The sequence below is a fragment of the Vombatus ursinus genome, unplaced genomic scaffold (genome assembly GCF_900497805.2).
Source record: "Vombatus ursinus unplaced genomic scaffold, bare-nosed wombat genome assembly UNPS02010394.1, whole genome shotgun sequence".
In the NCBI taxonomy this organism is placed as follows: Eukaryota; Metazoa; Chordata; class Mammalia; order Diprotodontia; family Vombatidae; genus Vombatus; species Vombatus ursinus.
The window spans coordinates 383711-406007 of record NW_020950172.1 but is presented as its reverse complement, the minus strand read 5'-3'; the positions used below and the strand labels follow the sequence as shown (position 1 = coordinate 406007).

The 22297-nt window shown below is 51.0% G+C and overlaps 2 protein-coding genes across 6 annotated transcripts in view; one reads left to right on the top strand and one right to left on the bottom strand.

Moving 5' to 3' along the window:
* PHF21B (PHD finger protein 21B) overlaps positions 1-3394 on the top strand; it is a 137720-nt gene extending 134326 nt beyond the window's left edge. The window contains exons 13-14 of the mRNA XM_027854354.1: positions 1236-1499; positions 2206-3394. Of these exons, the coding sequence (XP_027710155.1) occupies positions 1236-1472 (237 nt within the window). The 3' untranslated portion in view covers positions 1473-1499; positions 2206-3394. The remainder of the gene's footprint in view (positions 1-1235; positions 1500-2205) is intronic.
* A 12569-nt stretch (positions 3395-15963) lies between these two features.
* The window catches only part of ARHGAP8 (Rho GTPase activating protein 8), a 31048-nt gene continuing 24714 nt past the window's right edge, over positions 15964-22297 (bottom strand). For 4 of the 5 annotated variants that reach the window (XM_027854272.1, XM_027854271.1, XM_027854274.1 and 1 more), the window contains 4 exons: positions 20141-20218; positions 18949-19077; positions 17805-17908; positions 15964-16664 (listed from right to left, as the gene is read on the bottom strand). In XM_027854272.1, the coding sequence (XP_027710073.1) occupies positions 16467-16664; positions 17805-17908; positions 18949-19077; positions 20141-20218 (509 nt within the window). In that variant the 3' untranslated portion in view covers positions 15964-16466. The remainder of the gene's footprint in view (positions 16665-17804; positions 17909-18948; positions 19078-20140; positions 20219-22297) is intronic. The other variant, XM_027854273.1, reaches the window with a different exon arrangement.

Genomic DNA, 22297 nt, shown 5'->3' with positions numbered 1-22297 from the left:
GACCAGCTCAGCCCAGACCTGCCCAGCCCAGCTCAGCCTGGCCCAGAGTGGCTCAGCCCAGCAACAGCCCAGCATAGCCTGGCTCAGACCAGCTGAGCTCAGTCCTGCCCAGCCCAGCTCAGCCTGGCCCAGAGTGGCTCAGCCCAGCACGGCCCACTCAGCCTAGGCCAGCCCAGCTCTGCCTCACAAGCCCAGCCAAGGCCAGGCTCTTACTCTTACTGGTGGACACTAGCCAGAGGGATCCCATTTGGAAAACTTGGGCTCTCTCTTCAACACTCATCCATTCAGCAAGCACATGTGACATCCCTATGTATAGTGCTAGGGGATGCAGAAGGTTTAGGTAGCACATGCTTCCTGCCCTCGGGGACTTTTCTGCCTAATTAGGGGATTTATTACAGATACAAGAAAGGAGTCATTCACCTGATATTGATTGAGCATCCACTGTATACAGAGCCCCGCTTGGGGCAGACCCAAAGTTTATCCAAGACAGGTTCATGATTCAGTAAACGTTTCCAAAGATGGAGGCAGAGGGTTGGCTATAAACACTGAGGTGCCTGGAACATTGCTGCTGATGGCAGGAGGTTTTTTTTTACTTTTCTGTTAAGCCCCCAGTCCACTAATAAACCCGAGATCTTCCCAAGAAATGCCATCGAGCCCAATCCCGTCCCTTATCTGGGCAAGTGCTGGACTTTCCGTCTGGCACAGTGAAAGCCTGCTCCGTGGGCTGATCTGTATCTAAGTTGAATCTATCTGAATGAGTCTCCCCACCCTGGCAGTCTGTCGAGGTCATTTCTAGCCTTCTGCTGACCTCGGTATGTCCGGGCACCCACCCTGCTTCTGAACCCTGCAAATGGTTTAATGGTCCTGTTGCTAGCGCTCCTTCAGGTTTACAAAAGGCTTTCCCTACAGTAATGGGGGAGGGGCATCATATGCAAATTAGTCTCTATTCCACTGATGAGGAAATAGAAGCACAGGTTGGTTAACTGACTTGCCCAGGTAGACACAGAGACGGCACAAGTAAGCAACGAAGCGGGACCCCAAACTTTAATCTCCCTCCCCTCCTGCAGTCCTTTCCAGGTAGGGTAGGGGGTGCTGCCTCTGCCAGTGTCCAGACCATAATTCCTGCCAGTGTCTCCTTGCCTTCAGACGAGGGAAGATCTCCAAGCTCCATCCTACAGGGGCTAGACTTGGGGGCAGAAGGGTGACATCTTCAACCTCTCTCTGCTCCCTTCCAGAAATGCCTGGAGCTCAAGACCAGCCTGCTCACCCAGCGGAAGGGAGCCCAGTCATCCCTGGAGCGGCTCCGGGTTCTCCTCCGGCTGATACAGAACGAGCAGATGCTTCAGGTCACCATGACCACCGCCACCGCCTCTGCCTCCTCGCTGCTGGCTGTGCCTTGGATCAAGCCAGCTGCCACCTCTGCCACCATGGCCATGCACACAGCCCTCCAGCAGGCCCAGGGGAACAACTGAGGCCCAGCAAGGAGTGGACCCCATGGGGTGAGGAGCACTGGGAAGTGGGCATCGGGAAGCCTTCACAGACCCCCCTGCCTGTGTCCCCCTTCTAAGAGGCCAGCTTCTGGGTGGGCCTCTGGTCACTCAGGTCACACTGCCCACTGGTCAAGATGTCCTGATGAATTTCAAATGAAGAAAGAGAAGGAAAGAAAGGAGGGAAGGTGGATGAGGGGCAAGAGAGAAAGGAGAAGAAAAGGAGTGAAAGCAAGAGGGATGAAGGGAAGGAAGGAGTAGACACAAAGAAAGTAGAGAGCATGGGAGAGAAGAAGGGATGATCCTCTGCTGGGGTGAGCAGACATCTTGACGCCTTTGGGAAGGGAGAATCTAAAGTACAAGACTTAGGTGATGATAATTAGCAAAGTTAGGGGTAGGTTTTAGAGCCATCTGGGGGAAGGGAAGTTGGGAAGCCGGGGCCCATTGCCAGGGAGTCGTGCCCCTTGACTCAGGGTGGTCATGAGAGGGTGTTGAGGCTGGTAGGGATTCTAGTTTGGACATCAGCTCCCCCCTCCACATGCACGGTCAGCCTTCCATCAGGATTCTGCTGGAGAGAACAGGTCTGTATTCCAAAGGGAAGTCGAAGCTAGCCCCCCCGCCCACACACACAGCCTTTCTGGTGGAATACTGAGAGCTCTCTGGGAGAACCTTCCGGAGCGCTGAGCCAGCTTTGACAGTCGACCCTTCACTTTTGCAGGTCCCTTTGACTTCTTTTGCTACTGATGTATTTTTCTCCTGGCGTTTGGGGGCGTGATGGAGCATAGACCAGACATTGGAGCTTTTCGGCAGGATTTGAGGCTTTCAATCATTTGACTTTGGGGTTGGAGCCTTGGGGGGGGGGTTGTTGTTTTTCCTTTGAAAGAGCCAATAAATATTCCATTTTTTCCGTTTCTTGCCAGTATGGACACTATGCCAAAAAATACTTTTACATTTTTGTACTGTGTTTTTATTGCAAAGATATTTAATGTGAAGGAAAAAAAAATCGCTGCTCTTTCCCTGCAGGGCCAAGGCTGCTCTGGCCCAGGATAAAGGTTGGCCTGCCTCTGGGGGAGAGAGGCGATCCCATTGGAGGGATCCAGAGACTCTTTCTAAGGTTGGGGGGGTGGGGCGGATCAGGGAGGAGGAAGAGGAGGAGGACTGGGTTGGGACATTTCAAGGGTCTGCAAGCCCTGAGTCCTTTGGCCATTAAACGTCATAGTGGCAAGAACATTCATGAGAAAACCCTCCAGCCTCCGAGTGTTTCACAAGCAAGTACTGCTGAGAGTCCACGGATCAGCCCTGGGACCTCCTGAGGCCAACGTTGAGATGAACCTGGGACTCACCAGCGTCTGCCTGGCTGTTGCCAATCCTTGTCATGTCCACCCACTCAGATGTTCCACATGGCCTCTGGACGGGTTGTGGGACAAGGGTCTGCCACATCCGAAGATCCCATGGTGCCATATCCCATGAGCCGCTCCCAGGCGCCACCAGCCAGGGGCTTGGTCTTCATTAACCCGCCAGCTGAAGACAGCCCATGGGCCCTGCAGCCATTTTCACCATTCCGGGAGAAACTGTGCAGAACGTATGATACAGATCTATTTTAATACACAACACTGGATTGAACAAGATTTTTATATTCTTTTATTGACGAACAAAGTGGATTAAAGAAATGCCATCATTATTGTTGGTGATCGTATGCCAATATTTATATGCATCACAAGGGGGCTTGCAGTGGGAACTTTGGTTCCAGTTTCACGGTATTTTCTTTCTTCTTGGGGTGGATCTGATGGGAACATTAGAAGGCGGGCCACAGGTGGCGACTGGTGCCACTGGTGCTGCGTCCTGGGACTGGTCATATGTAGGCTTTGGTTTTCATTTTCATTTTTCCGCTTTGGTTTGGTTTTGCAAAAGGGGACTGTCCTGTGGATAGTACACATAGAGGAAAAAAAGTGTTTGTCTTAAATATGCTTCTGTAGTTTTAATTCTTTATGATGCATTAAACTCGATTGACAATTTCAGAGGCTCCTGGTGGTTTCTGGCTCTCCCAGCCATGGTGTTGTGGAGCAGGGCATGGCCGAGCCAGCCCCAGGGAAGAAGGAAAGAAGAAGCGGGAACGAGAGGGAGAGCTGAAATAGGATCATGGGTCCGTCTTTCTTGCTGTCGATACTCTTGGGAGACAGGACAACTGAGTGGAGGCACAGGAAGGTAGCAGGTGCACCCAGCAGCCTCAAGAAAGGCTTGCACTTTGCTTCCTATGAAGCTGTCTGAGGCACGAGCTAAAAGCAGGGAGAGCCTGGCTCCCAAGCAGCCATGGTCAGCTCTATTCACGAGACAGATGCATGGGGCACAAGAAAGCCAGCTGAGCTCTCTTGATGGCAGAGCTCTGAGGATCCTGGGAGGCTTCCCCTGGGTGCCCCTGTGAGTCTTGGGTGCCAGATTGTGCTGGTGATGAGGTTTACCTGCAATTCCCAGAAAAACCTTAAAACTTTTAGATTCCTCGTGGACTCACTTATCTCTCTGTGACAAAAAGAACCTGGCTTCAGTTTTGTTTACTGGTCCCAGGAAACCCTTCAGGTTTTAGAAACTGCCTTATTTCCCTTTGAAAGCAAACTTCCCCTTCCAGCTCCCTTCATAATCTATTCTCATTGTCTGTTCAAATCACTCAGACATTCCAAAGGGGAATTCTGACCTGGACCCTTTTCCAAATGGTCCACCTCCCCCATCAACTGGCTTTCCCATTGTTTTGCCTTCCTGGCCATTCCCACCCTTAATCCTAGCTAGGCGCCTTTCACCCCAGCTTGCTGGCCACCCCCATCCAGATCTCCCTAGACCCCTCCTCCCCTCACCCCAAACTGCTTGGCCACTCCTTGGACCCCTCCTCCCATCACTCCAAGCTGCTTGGCCCCTCCCCAATCAGTCTGTACTAAAGGCTCACCTTTCCCCCATTCTGATGCTGAGCTGTTCTCGAGCTTAGAAGCTGAGACCCCTCAAGCCTGCCCATCCTAAGGGCATCACATGGCCTATCCACCCAAGCCCCCACTCAGAAGCTGGGAATTTCTCATGCCCCTAGAGGATGAGACCTCATGCCCGCCCGTTAACGGGCGTCACCTGGCCTGACCACCTTAGCCCCAGCTCCCACTCAGACGCTGAGCTTTCTAGACTGCCTCACGCTGCTCTTTCTTGTGAGCGTCACCTGACCACCTTGAACCCTATTTAGATCACTGATGTTTGGGTTCTTTTGGAGTCTGGCCTATATGCTTATCTTTAATAAACTTTTTCTCTGGCTGGAAGAAGATCTGAGTTGAATTCATTCAGACAGATCCGTGCCATGATTTGGGCTTTTCCCCAAGATCTTGGGGTGCCTCTGTGCATCTAAGAGCACTCCAAACCTCCCCCCCCCTTCACTGGGAAGCCACCTGAGATACAAGGCACAAACACGCCCTAAGGGTCTGGCCAACTCTGACTTATTGCCAAGGTCTGCATCCTTGACACTGCCTGATTCTACTTCTGTTCCTAAAAGCTCAGACCCACAGAGCTGAAAGAGACATCAGGCATCATTCTGTCCATCCCCTCACTGATCAGACATCCCTTCACCCTGTGAGGGAAGTCCTCCAGTGAGGAAGAACCAAGCCTCTCCCCAGGCCCTAAGAGATAATAATCAATGAAGCAGCAGCTAACATGTAGGTGGCACCTACTAAGTGCCAGGCACTGTGTTAAGCTCTTGACAATTTCTCATTTGATCCTCACAACCCTGGGAAGTAAGTGCTGTGATTATCCTCAGTGAGGCAGACAGGTTAAATGACTTACCTAGGAAGGATATCAGGCTAGATTTGAACTCTGGTCTTCCCGGCTCCAGGCCTGGCACCCTAGCCCCTGGGCCACCTAGCTGCCCCTTGCTTTAACATGGGGAGGGTCCAGTTTTGAAGGCAGGAAAAGAAGGGTGCGTCTTGAAATAACTGGTGTTGAGCAGCATCAATGAGATTGATGTTAGATAAAATGAAAGGAAGTAATTGGTTGACCTCTGTTTAGGGTTCTTGTTGGTTCTAAGTCTATGATGCTGATTTACAACTCAGGTGCAGCCTGGGCTCCCCCAGCCTTTACTTGGGGCCTCCAGGGAGCCTCAGAAAGGAGAGGCTGGTGCCCACGCAGCACCATCGCAGGATCTGGGGCAACTGGGATGCCTGGCAGGCCCCTGTCCTGGGACCTGCTGGATCCCAGGAGCAGCAGCAGCTGAGGTGAGCTCTGGGGCTTCCCTGAGCCTTGGTGCTTTGTGGTCTATGTGCCCGCATCAGCCTGGTGCAGCACCCACTCAGCCCAGAGCTGAAAGGCTGCCACGTTCTCTCCTGGAGAAGGGCTGGCAGGGACCTTTGGAGGTCTGGTATAAGGTCCCTCCAAGGAACGGGAAGGGGAGCATCAGACCCTGCCTGGAGGTGTGGGTTCTGAGCCTGAAGCCGCTGAAAGCCAGCTGTGGGACCTCAGGCTTACCTTCAGGGAGGCTCTGTTTCCTCAGGAGACAGCCCCCTCCCTCCCTTCAGGGCTAGCTCTGACTAGCAGAGGGACTTCCTACATCCATTCGAAATCTGCCAGTGACTTCCCTCAGTTGTTACCAGCTCCGCCCTCTGAGGCCAAGCTGAGCACAGGGCAACCCTGCTGGAGGGCAGCTTTCGGGCACAGGCGCCTTCTGTGAACTCTCTGCAGGTTCTGTGATTCAGTGTGACTCGCAGGGTCATAGACTCGGTCCTGGAAGGGACCCCTCCCCTACAGGCAGTTTAGCACAGTGGGAAGGCGCTAGGCTTGGAGTCAGAGCACCTGGGGGCAGATCCAGGGTCTACTATTCACCACCTGGGTGGCCTCAGGCAGTGCAAGACAAAGAGCAAATGCTGATGTGCTTTAAGGTTGGCAGCAGAGCTCTTTATCTCATTTGGCCCTGTGAAGTCAATGCTGTTATTATCACCCCCATTATTCAGGTGAGGAAGTTGAGGCAGACAGAAGTGAAGTGACTTGCCCAGGGTCACACAGCTAGGAAGTGTCTGAGGCAGGACTTGAACTCGCGTCTTTCCTGACTGCAGGCCCAGCATCCTGGCTGCTGTCCACAAGTAGTTCAAGGGTCTGGCCCTTTCAGCAGCTATTCTCCAATCAAACCGTGCTGTGTGTTTGTGCCTTTTCTTTCCTGGTGGCTGGATCCTGCAGGGCAGCCTGGGTCCAGGTCAGTGCTTCTCCCCCCCGGCTTCCCTGCCATCCTGGGCTTGCTCTCTGACCTCTCTCTATGGAACTAACCAAGTCTTCCAGGCATTCCCATTTCAACTCTCATCTCCCTCCCCATCCCATCCCTAGGAAGAGGTTGGACCCATTTCCCAGCTCTGCCCCACACTGGTTGTGTGACCTTGGGGAGGTCCCTTCCCCTCTCACTTTCTTCCACTGTAAAATGAGGGGATTGGACAAGGGCATGCCAGAGGCCTGGGACACTGGGCATTCCCTGCCCTCTCTCCTAAGTCTGGCCTGTCACCTCTCCTGTTCACCTGGTGACTCTCCTGCCCGAAGGCCTGGCTCCTGTTAGCTTAGAGCGTGGGACATTCTGAGCAGCTCCGGGATCCGGTGGGCAGCTTGGGGACCCGGCCCGCTAGGCCCGTTGGACGTTGTCTGGTCTCTGGCCTCTAGCAGAGCTGGGCAGCAGACTAGCCGGCCATCATCAGCCCATTTCCGTGCTTTCGTGTCCTGTTGCTCTGAAATGATCCTGGTTTCTTGAGCAGTTAGCCGCCCTGGGGTAGATGCATTCTGCTGGTCCTAGGGTTCCTAGGCCCCGCATGTTGGAAGGAGCCTGGCCAGGGAGGGAAGCCTGGATTCCCGTAGTGTCCCTGGCTCCCAGTTTGTGGCTCCATAATAAGAGGAAGCTGGGTGGTCTCATCTTCTGTGCGCACCCCCTCTGGGGCTCCGGGCAGCCATTTATCCACTCTCAGTGAGGTGGTTGGATTTGGCGGCCCCAAGGGTCCTTCCAACTCGGATGTGCGGGGTTAGTTCTGTCCTGGCTTCTCACTTGGGGAATGATCTTCCTGTATGGGCCTCCATCGCCTCCTCTGGTGTTTGTAGTGACCTCTCTGGGCCTCAGTTTCTTCATCTGTAAAATGAAGGGGCTGGCTGGACTGAGCCTCCTACTTGCCCAATCCAATGGCTTTTTCTCCAGCTTCATTCTTCTTGACTTCTCTGCAGCCTCGGACTCTGGATCAGCCTCTGCCCCCCACATTTTCCTGGCATTGCTCCCTCCTCGTTCTCCTCCTCCGTACCTGACCACTCCTCCTCTGTCTCCCTTACTGGATTGTCATCCAGACCATGCCTTCTAACTGTGGGTGTCTGGGAGGACTCTCCTGGCCCTCTTCTCTCCTCCCTCTGTGCTACTTCATTTGGTCATCTTATCGGCTCCAATGGGACTCAATATTAAGCCTGCACTGATGAGTCTCAAAGCTATCCATGCCACCCTGATCTCCCTGCTGACCTCCACTTGTCAAAGCAGATGCCCTGTAGTCCTGTAGTCCAAACCAGCTCCTTACTCTTTCTTCCAAACCCTGCCCTCTTCCTCCCTTTCCTATTCCTGGGGAGGGCATCACCATCCTCCCAGGATGCCCCCCAGGGACCCAGCTCCCTCCCGGCTCCCTCTCACCCTTCACATCCAGTCAGTTGCTGAGTTCTGACCTTTCTACCTTCATGATGTCTCTGCTATAGGCTCTCTCCCCTCCTCTCACTGCAGGTCCTGGCAAAGGCCCTTCTTACTTCATGACCAGACTACCACAGATTATTTCCTGCTGGTGGCTCTCTGCTGCATCTCTTCCCACTCAACAGTCATCAAATTAATATACCAGGAGAAGAGTCCACCAGCTAGCATTTATTAAGCATTCACTGTGTGCCAGTCACTGTGCTAAGGACTACAGATGCAAAAAAAAAAGGCAAAAAACAAGCAGCCCCTGTTCCCCAGGAGCTCCCAGTCTATTTGGGGAGGGAACGTGAAATAATTATGTACAAGCAAGAGATGTATGGAATAAACTAGGGCTGGTCTCGGAGGGAAGGTGCTAGGATTAAGAGGACTGAGAAAGACTTCTTGAAGAAGGTGGGACATTAGCTGGGTCTTGAAGGAATGCAGGGGAGAAGGGAGAATGTTCCAGGCTGGGAGACAGCCTTTGAGACAGTCTGTCCGCCATGTACAAACAGTCTCTGATGTTTCTAGAGAACTCATGTTTGTTCAGGTACTTCCTCCCAGCAGCTCTGGGAGGTGGGCACAGCACGAGTGATTGATAGCCTCATCTGACCCATGAAGGAAAGGGAGGTTGAGAGAGAATTGGAATCCAGGTCTTTGGACTCCAGGATCACAAAAGAGAGCTGAGGGTGCATTGAGCTTGCCTGTGTGGGAAGCTCCCTGGTCCCAGTAAGTGTGTGAAATTCCTGGTGCGTTTCCCCCACTGGGTTAGTCTACCTTGGACTGGGTGGGGAACTGGTTAGCTGCATACCCACAAACCACTGGGGTATGGTGCATTCCAATTCTGCTTGGACTTGGAGCTGTGACCTAGTTAATTCTGGGTCCTTACAAGCTGTATGATGTTGGACAAACCAGCTGTAAAATGGCCTACTCGTTCTATGGATGGTGGAGGGAATGTGTCCCATGAAGGGCCCCAGATGATCACTGTCATAAGAGACTTATTAAGGTTGAACTGTTTACATTCTGCATGGAAAGACGATATTTGTAACTCATGAGACCTTTGCCAGTATTAGAGTAGCTGGAGGGAAAAAATTATATGTATGTATGTATAGATAGAAAGATAGATAGATAGATAGAGGGCACAGGGTGAGTTTAAGATGAAGGGGTGATATCTGCAGAATAAAATTAAGGGGTGAGAGAGGATTATACGGAGAGAAGGAGAAAGTGAGAGGCAGATGACCAGTGTCTCTAGGGTTGGGGTGTCGAGCTCAGTCTGGAAGCAGCTTGACATGCATGGGGCTAAACCTTGGATCTGCTCCTGCTACAACTCCCTCTTTGGACACTGTGTGGGTCCGGGCTTCAGCTGACGCCCCACCAGCCAGGATGATGCCCAGCAATGCCGAGGACAGCCCCGGACCATCCCAGCTGGGATGTCCACACTCCCCCATTCTCTCTAGTTTACGTTCTCCGCCTTTATTCTCCCACAGAAAGGATGGTCTGGTCTGGCCACAGGCAGTGTGACCTGAGACAGTGTGAAGCTAAGTTGGCTTCAGGGCTTTCTCTTCCATAACCCAAACACAAGATGCCCAGGGCTTTGGGTTATACTTCCATTGTTCTTTCAACTATACCACACCACCCTCTGGGACTTGAGCCCAGGACCTTTGAACCTAAATTCTCACTGTGTCCCCAGACCCACAAAGAGATAAGAGGAGAGGAGCCTCCCCATGATGGCCCTGTGGCTCTCCCACAAAGAGCAGGACCCAATTACTTGGGGGAGGAGGTCAGCTGCAATGCAGAGTCTCAGTCCCAGGCCTCAGTTAGCCTTTCTTAATGTCACTGAGATCACGTGGTCCCGCATTCTGCCTCAGCAGGCTCCCGGGGCTGGGGTGGCAATCACCAGGGACTCAAATTCTGCTCTCGGTCCAGGGACTGGCATTGTTTCCAGGAAGACTTTGTAGCTGCTGCTGGCCCCAGGCTGGCGGGTGCCTTTGCCTTGCTGAATCTCTCCTCCCCTAAAGCCCTGACGACACCTGGCCATGGGAACCCTGGACTGTGGTCCTGGCCTGTTCTGGAAGCTCTTCCACTTCCTCCTCCTCAGCTGCCATCACTACTGGCCAATTCTCTTCCCTCCTCTGGGCCTTGGTTTCCTCATCTATGAAATAGGAAGAAGGCAAGATGATCTCCAAAATCCAGGATGGAAGAGAGCGAACCTGTTCTACACCCAAGCTGCCTGTGCAAACAAGCTCAGTTTCTGGAGAGCAAGGTCTTGGTGGCACAGTGGATAGAGTGCTGGGCCTGGAGTCTGGAGGACCTGAGTTAAAATCCAGCCTCAGACACTTATTCACTGTGTGACCCTAGTAAGTCACTTAACCTCTGCCTGCCTCGGTTTCCCCATTTGTAAAATAGGGATAATAATAGAACCTATCTCCCAGGGTGGCTGTGAGGATCAACTGTGATAATATTCATAAAGTGTCTGGCACATAGTAAGTGCTATATAAATGTTGCTATTATCATCATTAGAGTTGGTAAGCAGAACTCCCAGGTCCAGGAGGCTGAGGTCAGACCCTCTTCAGACAAGCAGGTCCAGGCTCTGGGCAATTGGCCTCATCTTTGGAGGAATCTCAATTTCAAGCTCCCTTTGTGTCTTCAAAGGCATCTCCGCAGTATGTCTCGCCCATCAGATGCGCTGCCGTTATTTCTGGACAGCGCTTCATTATTTTAAGCTGAAATCTGCTTTGCACACATCCATATGTGTGTGGCCATGGGTCTATGTGTGCATTGCTGGGGTTCATCTCCACAGACACTTTCTTTTTGCCATGGAAATGAGCCAAAATGTGTTCTTTGAGAAGAGGGAAGAGTTCACTAGGGCGCCCAGCACAAACGCTGCATTCTGCAGTTATTGTTTGTGTGGAGAGATGGTGATCAAAGGAGCAGTAGGGGACATCTCAGGGACACCTCCCCGCACCCGCATTTCCCCACAGCCCCTCCTGCATAATGCATGAGCTTCGCCGGAATGTTATTGTTCACTCTGGCATTCACAGCTCCCAACTCTTTGGAAAACCAGTATTCATTGCCGCCCCGCATTTCCCCCTCCTTGAGGCTGAACCCTGAAACAGTCGCACTATTGTTCTGAGCTGCTGGTCAGGGGAGAAAGCTGCAGGTTCCTAAACTAACAAAGGGTGTTTGCAGGTGACCATGAAGCATTCCCTCTGTTTCCAGAGAGCATCAGCTGGCCCAGCTACTCGGACACTGGCCAGCACTGGAGGTCAGAACTACTTCCTCGGGGCCCCTGGGTGGCACCAGGAAGGAGCACAGGGTTTGGAACCAAGGAGATGACACTGATTCCTGGCTCTGCTACTTACTGGCTGCGTGACCGTCAGCAAATCTCTTTCCCTGGGCCTTCATGTACTCCCTCGTGAGTGGGGGCTGTGCAAGGGCTGCCATCGGTTTTTAATGGGTTCTGAGAACCAAAGAATTTGGAGCCTGAAGGGATGGCAGGGATCCTGCGACATATTAGAGGGATGCTAGGGAAGACAGCTATCAAGATGGTTGTGACCTCATCTACCCCAGAAAGTCACAAAAAATCAGCCAGAAGGCCATTGGCAATAGGAAAGGGGGAGCAGCAGCAGAGAGGTGCCTGCACTCAGGCAGCAAGGCAGAAGGAAGCCTCCCAGAGCGACCAGAAATGGGCTGAGACACATGCAGTCTTTGGGTGTCTGTATCAAGAAGCAGCAAGTGTGGAGAGCTCCCCCAAGACAGTACCAGGGCAGCTAGAAGTCTAGAGCAGGGACTTGGGAAGTGACCAGGAGCAATGCTGGCAGACCTAGGCTGAGGGACCCCTAAGTCTCTGGAGCTCTCTCCTGAAACACCATCCCTGGAGAGCCAATGTGTTGGAACTCAAAGGTTCAGGGACCTTAAATTGAAAACCAGGGCTCCTGGCATAGAAATACCCAGGGAAGTGGAGGGCAGACAAGTAACTGAGGTGACTCAGGCTGAGTCCAGATGGGACTGGCTTTCACACCCGAAAGCACAGCAGGGGGCAGAGCCCAGCCCTATTACTAAGAGTCATGGCAGCAGAGAGAAGCCAACAGACGAAGATGCTGATCTCTACAAAGAATTCTAATAGATCCAGAAGGTCCCCAAAATCCAGCTTGGAGAGCAGGAGTGACCCCAGAACTACATGAAAAGACTCAAAAGAAATGATGCATTTCCCACAACTATGTGACTCCTTGAAGGACTAAAGCACGAGACGAAAAAATTAAATAGAAACTAAACCAATGACTTAGAAGAGAAAGTGGCAAAACTTTATCTGAGCAACAGATTCCCCCCAAACTTGGATATATCAAAGAGAAATCAAAGACTCCACAAGACAGCAGGAAATAAAATAAAATCAAAAGACTGAAAAAAAAACCAAAAGAAAAGAAAATATAAGGTTGCCTGCTTTCAAAAATATCTCACATGGAAAATAGGTAAAGCAAAGATATTTTAAATCATTAGACCCAAATCCAACCTGGCTATGTTCAAGTGAGGAGGTGGGAGCTGAGCCCATTTTGAGAAGAGATACTCAAGTCTTTCCATCCTGACTGGGGCCACTGAGTGGCCTAGGAGCACACGGCCCCACTGATGCCCCCTCTCTTCTCTCCCCTCCCCCTCTCTCTTTCTCCCCCTTATCTCCTCACCCCCCACCCCATCTGTCTCTCTGTGCGTGTCTCTTTCTCTGTCTCTGTCTCTTCTGTTCTTTCCTGCCTTTTGCTGGAGACTGCCTATGGCTACAATCCTGTGAGCTTCCAAACTTCAGGAGAGTGAGCTGCCAGATGTTCTGGAGCTGAGATCTATGCCAGGATTTTCTAGAAATCAGGCAGTGGCAGTGAGCAACCAGGTCCCAAGCCACAGTCTGGCAGTAGAAGAGATTCGGACTCCGCTATTCCTCAGCGAGCCACACTTGGAAGTGAACTTGGGGAGTCGCTCTGTGGAGAGTGCACCAAGTCTGAGGGCTCCCTCCCCAGGATTGAGATGAAGGCTACAAAAGTGACAGAACTCCCTGAAAACTGATTCAAAGCCAACCCCCCAAAACCAGGCATGACATTGCAAGAAACCATTGCTTATTATTTCCTGGGTAATTGTTCTCACTGACTCTTCTTGGGTTTCTGGGATTTGGGGTGGTGTGAACTGAACAATTCTCCTCCTCCTCCCCAACCCCCATGCCGCAGATGTCTTGCACCCATTGACTAGCATCTCTTCTCATTGGTGGTCAGGTGCAGGTTCGAAGGGAGGGTCATTTGGGGCACAACTTGAGTTCCTTTACACTCCCTTCTAAGGGTTTTCATGAGTGTGGTGCCATCAGTGAATCAATAAAGGTTTATTAAGTACCTACTATGTGCCAGGAATTGTGCTAAACTCTCCCAAGGCAGTCCTTGCCTTCAAGGGAGCTTACAATCTAAGTAAACAAACTGCTGGAATCATCTTGTCTTATTTGAATTTCCTTTCCTTTAAACTTGAAGGTCTTTTTCCTCACTGCTTACAGAATCTGCTCATCACTAGAATCATTCAGTTTAAACTCTCCTGTCGTGGAGTTTGAAGCATCTTTCCCCTCCTGGAGGCAATCTGGATTCTTTCAACTGAAGCTTTGTTTTCTGTATTCAGACACAAGTTCTGGGGAATTTTCTTGCATTCCTTCCTGAATGAGGATTCTCCAGTTTTTGATTTCACGTTCTTCTGGGAGCCTTGTGATGCCTAAGCTGTGCCTGCATGCCCTGTTCTCAAGGGCAGTGGTTTTAGTTTGTAGAGAGAACTGACATTCTTGGAACTGGCTCCTTCTGCTTCCTCTCGGCCACACTGCCTCCAGTTCCGTTGTTCAGATTTGTGCATCTTTTCTTATTTCTTTTCGGAACTCCTCATTGCAGATCCCCTTTTCCTCCTAATTTGCTCATTGAGTTTGTTGTCCATTGGGAGTTCAAACCTCTATGACGTTGATTGCCTCCTAACTTCTTCACTTATGGGTTTCACTTCTCATTTGAACCCCTGGGGTTCAATGGTCGGTTTGTGCTTTTTGGAGCTCCAATCATTAGGAGATTATAGTTCATTAGGTATTGGCTCAGTTACTTGCTTGTAAGATTTGATCAGAACTTCAAAATGTCTCTGAGGTTCAGAATTCATTCTTCTAGTGTTGACTTCTGGGCTAGTTTTTTTAAAATTATTTTTATCACTCATTTTTTTAAATATTTGAGCTCCAAATTCACTCCCTTGCAATTGCCCCTCCTCCATCCCTTGAGAAGGCAAGCAATAGGGTATCAATTATACATGTGAAACCATGAAAAATATAAGGAAAAAAAAGGCAAGAAAAATAAAGTTTAAAAGCCTGCTTCAATATGCTTTCAAAACTCATCTGCCTCTCCCTGGAGGTGGATAGTATTTTTCATTATGGGTCATTTGGAATTGTCTTGGATCGTTATGTTGCTGAGAATAGCTAAGTCCTTCACAGTTGATCATTGCTACAATGTTGCTGTTACTGTGCACAATGATCTGATTCTGCTCACTTCACTTTGCATCAGTTCACATGAGTCTCCCTAGGTTTTTCTGAAACCATCCCGCTTGTCATTTCTTATACCATCACAATCATATACCACAACTTGTGAGGTCATTCCCCAGTTGATGGGCATCCCTTCACTTTCTAATTATTTGCCAACACAAAAAGAGCTGCTCGAAATATATTTGCACACGTGGGTCCTTTTCTTTGAACTCTTTGGGATACAGACCTGGTAGTACTATTGCTGGGTCAAAGGGCATCATGTGGGGTTTTTCACTAAATTTCCTTCCTCTTGAAATCTTTGCTCCCGTCATGACTTTGCAAGAGCCAGTTCCCATGCCCAGAACACTCTCTTTTCTAACCTCTGACTCATAGAATTGTCTAAGTGACTTGGGTGGTAGCATGGAAAAATAGACAGAACACTGTATTTGAGTCAGGAAAACCAGGTGGGAATTCCACCTCCAGCCCTTATTAGCTGCATGACAAATGGATAAATCACTGAACTTCTCTAAAACTCAGTCTCTTTCTCTGTAAAATGGGAATAATAATACTCCAGGTACTTATCAAGACTTTGTGAGGATCAATCCACCACTTAATGAGCAATTATTAAGCACCTACTGTGTGGCAGGCACCATGGAAAGGAAATACTGCCTATAAAGTGCTGCTCAAACTTTAAAGTGTTATGTAAAAGTCAGTTTTGACTTTTATTGAGTATTTACTGAGGGGTATTGGCTCTCAGCAAATAGCAGAGAACATGTAACCCAGGAGTTCAGAGTTATACAGGACCTTTGTGATCATCTGATCCAAACATCTCACTGGACAGAAGGGAAGAGACTTGCCCAAGGTCATTCAGCCAGTGAATTGTGGCAAAGCCAGGGCTTGAAACTAGATCTCCTGACCCCACCCCCTAGTCCCAAGTTCATTCTACGATACTCTGTTGTGTTTCAGGGAAACAACAGTGACCAAGCCCAAAGCAAGTGTTGGAGTCATAAAGTATTTGACATCTTCTCTGTTACTTGGTCTTCACAACTACCCAATGGGATAGGAAGATGGGGATGCTGGGCGTTCCTCAACCCATTTTGGAGAGGAGGAAGCTATGGGTCAGGGGTGAAGTCTACTGCCCATGGACAAGGCTCTAGCAGGCCTCGGAGGTCTTCAATCTCTGTCTTTCCATATCTCCCCTTCACTGAAGTCACTGCAGATCCTAAGCACCAGGCAGCTTTCGAGGCAGCCAGGAGACTTTCCCAGAGATTAAATATGAAACATTAAATCCTTAAGACATTTAATCCTTTTGGTGGTTTTTTAAACAGACAGAAAGCTGACATGATTATAAACAATGAGCACAGTAACTTATGTACAGGTTGGAAATGTGGCCCAACCTTTCAATATCTATTTTCCAATATGGCTGGTCTTATGGTGTGAATGGGATGTGATCAGGAAAAGTACCAGAGTTTTGCACGGGATAATCCATCTACTTCAAGAAGGCTCAGATGATATTTCACCAAGGAGAGGACATGATGTTCTATAGATGCATGTAACATCTGAACTGGGAGAAATGTTAGAACACAGAACACTGGAACATAGAATGTTAAAATTGAATGGGGCCCTAGAACATGGAACATCAGAGCTGGGAGGGGCCTTAGAAGAGAGAACACAGGACCTAGAACATAGAACCGCAGAGATTGGAAGGGCCTTTAAATTTGGACCATGATAATGGAGCTAGAAGGGAGCTCAGGGACCACTGACTCCAAGTGTTTCCTCATGTAGTCTATGGTGAGATCCCACATGGTACCACCCGAGAGCTGAAGATGTTCTCATAGAAATCAATCATCAGCTCTGTGAACAGGTTGAGAGGCACCAGTGCGTTGAGAGATGAGGCTCCATTGGATGGCCAGATTAAGTTCAGCCCAAAGACACAGGCCAGGTTGGAGCCTGTCATTTTGTTAAAGATGCACTCCTGAGATACCTGGGAAAGAGCACAGATGAGGTCATGGTGTGCTGTCTGCAAAGGTTCAGGCCTCCTTCACCCAGGAAAATTCACTCCCTTCCAAACCTGTTCAAAATCCATTTCTGCCAAGAAGCCCGCCCTGGCCCAGCTCACCCAGTGCCAAGCATGCTCAGTGCAGTCTGTTGTCCCCCACCCCAATTTTAGATTGGAAGCTCCCTGTAGATAGGCCTGCACTGAATTGGGTTATATCTCTTTGCTAAGACAAGGGCCTTGCACATCAGACTTCTTACTCCAAGGGTCCCCTGAGTCCCCATCTGAGACTTAGACAGCTGGGAAGGCACTGGTGAAGTGTGAGCCCCCAGAATGCATACCAGGCCAACAATGCTGAAGAAGCCATGGCTTCTGGCAACAGAAAGGGGAGGAGGAGAGGGAAAGGAAGAGGAAGAGAACACCAGGAAAGGGACAGAGAAACAGACATACAGAGAGATAGAGACAAAAACAGGGACAGAGAGAGACAGACAGAGAGATAGAGACAGAAACAGGGACAGAGAGAGAGACAGAGAGATAGAGACAGAAACAGGGACAGAGAGACAGACACACAGAGAGACAGACAGAGAGACAGAAAGATGCCTTGCATATAACAGGAGAGGCAAAGGTGAACTGTAGAAGAAACCTAAGAGACAGAGAGGGAAAGAAAGAAGGAGGGAGGGCAGAGAGTGATGGGGAAGAAAGAAGAGGTAGATGAGGAGGAATGAAAAGGCAAGAAAAGAAAAGAGGAAATGGGGGGGGGAAGAGAATGAGAGAGGGCTGGGGGAGGCAGGGGAAAGCTCAGTGTTCCTTTTTCGGAGAAGTTATTGCCAAGTTCCTGCTAAGGGATGGTGGGTAAGGCAGTGATGGAGACAGACTGTTTGTTGTCTCCCCGTGTCTTCCTCCTCTCCTCTTTTCTTCTCCTCTCCTCCTCCCCTTCCCTCTCCTCTCCTCTCCTCCTCCCCTCCTCCCCTCCTCCTCTCTCTCCCTTCCTCTCTCCCCCCTCCTTCCCTTCTAACCCCATGTTGTTTCTGCTACCCAGCAGATGTTACAAAAAATGTTACCAGGATGTCTCAGCTTTGCCTATCTGGTCTTTGTTCTGGCCAGGCCTCCTCACTGCCCTCTACTCACCAGGTGTAGGAAGCCCATGAGGTATTTGAGAACAGCATAATTGTGTTCTGGAAGGCCCCCGACAATCTCTTTGCAGCGGGTCACTCGAAGGCTGCTCTCCACACCTGGAGGGACAAGGGTGGTCAAGAAGTCAGTCAATGAGCTCTTATTAAATGCTATGTGGGCCAGGCAGGCACAAAGCCTGGTCATTGATGATGCCAGAAGCAGCAGGACTCAGACACAATGTCTGTGCCCCGGACAGTAACTCACACAGGCACCCGCAGCACTCCACAGTCTCCCCAGGGCGTTTCCTCCACTCATGTTTTCTAGATCCTTATGCTAGTCCTTGGAAGTGGCTCAAAAGAAGATCCCACCCCCATTTTACAGATGAAGTTACCGAGGCCCAGGGTCACATAGCTAGTGATTGGCAAAGGCAGGATCTAAGCCAGTCAGCTGAGGTTCCTTTAGCAGAGGATGGAAGAAGGGCCAGGAAAACAGCCCTAGGCTCACAGGACAAGTGAGAGCTCCTCTTTAATCTTCACCCGCCTCAGTTTGCTGGATCTGAAATCTCTACCCAATCCCATCTTTCCTCCTCCTCTTTGAATCCTGTTGACATGGGGGGTCCTTGCCAAAGGCCCTGGCCTTGGAATCAGGGAGGCCAAGACAGGCTAGGGCAGATGCTGAGGATGATGGCCAGCACCCCACCGCCTCGCTTTGTATGGAGTTCACATCTGTTTACTCGTCTGTGCATTTGCTGATTCCCAGATCTGACTGATGTCTCCTGAGAGCAACATCAGCCTCCCTTCTGCCTCTGCGTCCCCAGGGCCCAGCGAGGGGTGAGGAGGTGGAGACCTGGGCACCCGCGAGTCCACAGAGGAGGGAAGAGGGAGAGTCAGCCTGGAGGAAACACACTCGGAGGTGGGGGGAGGGAACTTAACAGTTAGCCAATCAAAGGCAAAAGCTGCAGCCAGGAGTCCAGAGAACACCCAGCGTGACTCCTGAGATGTGCTCGGAGTCCCCAGGACATAGGCTGAGGCAGGCAGGGTTCGGGTGTGCCTGGAGTCCCCGGGCCACAGGGTAAGGCAGGCAGGGGCCAGGTGTGCCAGCCCAGCTGGCCCAGATGTGACTGACGCCCACCTGGGGCTGCCCCCCAGGAAGCACTCACTGATGATTGCCAGGATCTGTTCATACACTTCGAAAGTCAGCAGCGGCTGTGGCAGCTCTCGAAGGAATGTCTTCAGGATGACGGCTGGGATGTGGATATCACCGTAGTCATCGAAATTCACGGGCTTTCCTGTAGGACCAAAGAGGCCAAATCCCCCAGTGAGGTGAGTACATCATCAAAGGCACCCAGGACGGCTCCTCCCATCACGGCCATCCTCACCAGCCCCCGTGCCGCCATCCTACGCGGGGTCACTTCACAAGTAACATCAATGACGACTCTCAATCGCTCTTCACCTGGTGTCGGAGCCTGAATGGTCGCCCAGCTGGGTCTAGCGTAGACAGCCCTGGTCACCTTGGTTGAATGCCATTATCTCTGCACTAGTTTCTCCTCCTCCTCCATCGTCCAGGGTCGGCCAGTCTGACCCCACGCCGTCCTCAGCTTCTGACTCCTAACCACACGGCCTCTGACCTTTCTTTTGTTCCCTATCTCCTGGTCCCCTATCTGCAGCCTACAAAATGGCCCAGGTTCCCCCATCCTTTAAAAAACAAAGCAACAAGCCCTCCCATCCCTTCAAGCTGTATCACACACATCTCTCTTCCTTTTCTGTCAAACTTTGTGAAATTTCTGTCTATTCACTGCCTCCTCCTCCTCTGCCCTCACTCACTCTTCAGCCCTCTGTAACCTGGTTCCCACCATCATCACTGAAAGGAAATCATCCTCTCCCAAGTTACCAACGATGTCATAATTACAAAATAGGATGGCTTTTCCCTCAGTGCTTATCCTACAAGAGCTGTCTTCTGGGAGCGGCACGGTGCATCTCCTCTTCTCCTCCCGAGTACTCTCTCCTCCGGGTTTTCATGACGTGACTTTCTCCCGGTTCTCCTCCCACCTGTCTGACCACTTCTCACCACCCACACATGTTGACTGACCAACCACTTTTAGCAAGGGAACTCATCATCTCATGCGACACTTGCCACCACTTTGCAGTGCCCAGATCTGCCTCTGTGTCCCTTCCACCAGACGGGTCTGGTTCTGCCCTCTGAGGCTAAGCACAGTGTCGTCTCTCTTCCCCTTAAGGGCCATCTGATGATGGTGATGATGGGGCTTCTTTTGGCCAGCCTCTCCAGCCATCCCGCTACTGTCACATGGCTTGGATTGTGTTCACTGAGGATGAGAGGGGAGGGATACTCACCTTGGTTATACAGTCTCTGGATCTCTTTGACTGTCTGAACATTGGCTGACCGACGGAAAAGGCCCTCGGAGCGGAGGCCTGGGAGAAAAAGATACCTGGAGTGAGGGGGATGGCCACACCTCCCTGCCCACCCCACTGCTGGTCGCTGGCCAAGAAGGATGCTGAGGCCCAGCAGGGCTTCTGGGACAGCCACTGCATCCCTGACACCGTGACTGGGGTGAGGAGGAAGCTGGGCCCCGCATTGCCAAGAAAGTGACCTAACCCACCAAGGGAATGACTGTGACAAGGTCACACGTTCTGGGTTCTGAAGAGCCATAGGACGTCAGCAGAGCTCAGCGTGCTTCACATTGACTAATAACCACACCGGCCTAATCATCAACTGGGGAGCCCAAGGTAGGACATAGATGGTGAAAGGGGGCCGTGATGCCTTCATTTGCCGGAATGTCACAAAAGTCGAGAGATACTCCCAAAGTGGCGTGACTTTATTGGGGAAGGTCCTCCTCCTACCGGTGGAGACCCTGCCCCTGCAGACCTTGGATAAATCCTTTGTGGGTGACCCACCCAACACTCTGGAGGCCTCCCTCAGTCCCCAGTCATAGTATGGCAGAGAGAGAGCCAATCTCAGAGTTATTACTAATTGTAACAACAGTAATAATAGTGAACATTTGTATAACACTTAAAAGCTGGCAAAGTGCTTTACAAATGGGATCTCATTTGTTCCTCACGATAATCCTGGGAGGTAGATGCTGTTATTATCCCCATTTTACAGATGAGGGAACTGAGGCGACAGAGGTGAAATGATCTGCCCAGGGTCACACAGCTAGGAAGAATCTGAGGCTGGCTTTGAACTTGGGGCTTCCTGACTCCAGACCCAGTGCTCTGTGTACTATGGCACCCCCTAACTGCCTAAGGAAGACCTGGGTGCAAGTGTACCTCTGCTGCACGCCCACTGTGTGACCCTTGGCAGGTCCCCTCAGCTCCCCCTAAGACCCTGACTTGCAGAGTGGGTCTGACCTGTGTGGGTAGAGGGGGTTTCCTTACTGTCCTGAGAGAATTCCTGGTTGGGACCCATCTCCATGGGCATCCCCACGCAGGGTGCTGAGCAGCGGGCCACCAGCCTGATGGCACAAATATTCCTGATTAGAACTTTGCACAGCCCACTGGGTACACTGGGAATAGCTCTGGGCCAAGGGGCTGAAGGGTGCATTCAAAGCCGGTTCTGACCTTCTGTGACCTGGTGCCAGCCCCTTCTCTTGGGTTGGGACAAGAGGGTTTCTCAGGCCTCAGCCTGGGACTGGGGCTGTTTTCCCTGCTGGTCTTCCCTCTCTCCGAATCTAGGAGGGTCATTCTCCCTTGGGGCCCAGCTGCTCAGCCTCTCTACAGCCCTTTGCTGATGCAGGCACTGTCATGTGGGATGCTATGCTGTCAGCGCCTCCCTCCCCCTCTGCACAAAGTGATTTGGGAGCCAGCAAGCCACTCCCAAGGGAGGATGGGGCCTGTGGTCCTCAGGGGGCTCTGGTATAGACCAAAGGCTAAGAACTGGCAATCCAGAGACAAAAACTCTGCCACATAGAAGGAGTTTAATAAATGTTGCATTTGGAATGGTGGGAAAGGCTGTCCGAGATCAATGAGTCCTAACTCCCATCTGACTGAGGAGGAAACTGAGGCCCAGAGATGGGAAGGATCTCGCTGAAAGTCATACACAAAGTCAGTGACTTACTCTAACTACCTCCTGATGCACCCCAAAGCTGGAACGACCCCCATATCGGCATTGCTTCTGGCCTGGAAAAGGGATAAGCCTTCTTGGAGTGAGAGGAAGTGTCCATCTGGATAAACCCAGAGCTAAGAGATCACCAAGGCAGTGAGGTGGGGGTGGGGATGGGGCAAACAGGTCCCTAAGGAGAGCAGAGAAAGGGCACCACTCAATGTTGAGCTGCCTTCCCTGCTCTGGATCCAAAATCCCAGAAAAGATCATCCCATGGCAGGGGTAATCTGCTCAGAGATTTACTCAAATCCCCATCTGCAAGGCAGGGGGGCAGGGCACTGCTCAGTTGTCCTGCCATAAGCTTTGATTTTCTATGTGCTGAAATTTCATCGAGTTCTGACCTGCCCTGTTCTAAGCTCTTTCCCAGCTCTGACCTGCCCTGTTCTAAGCTC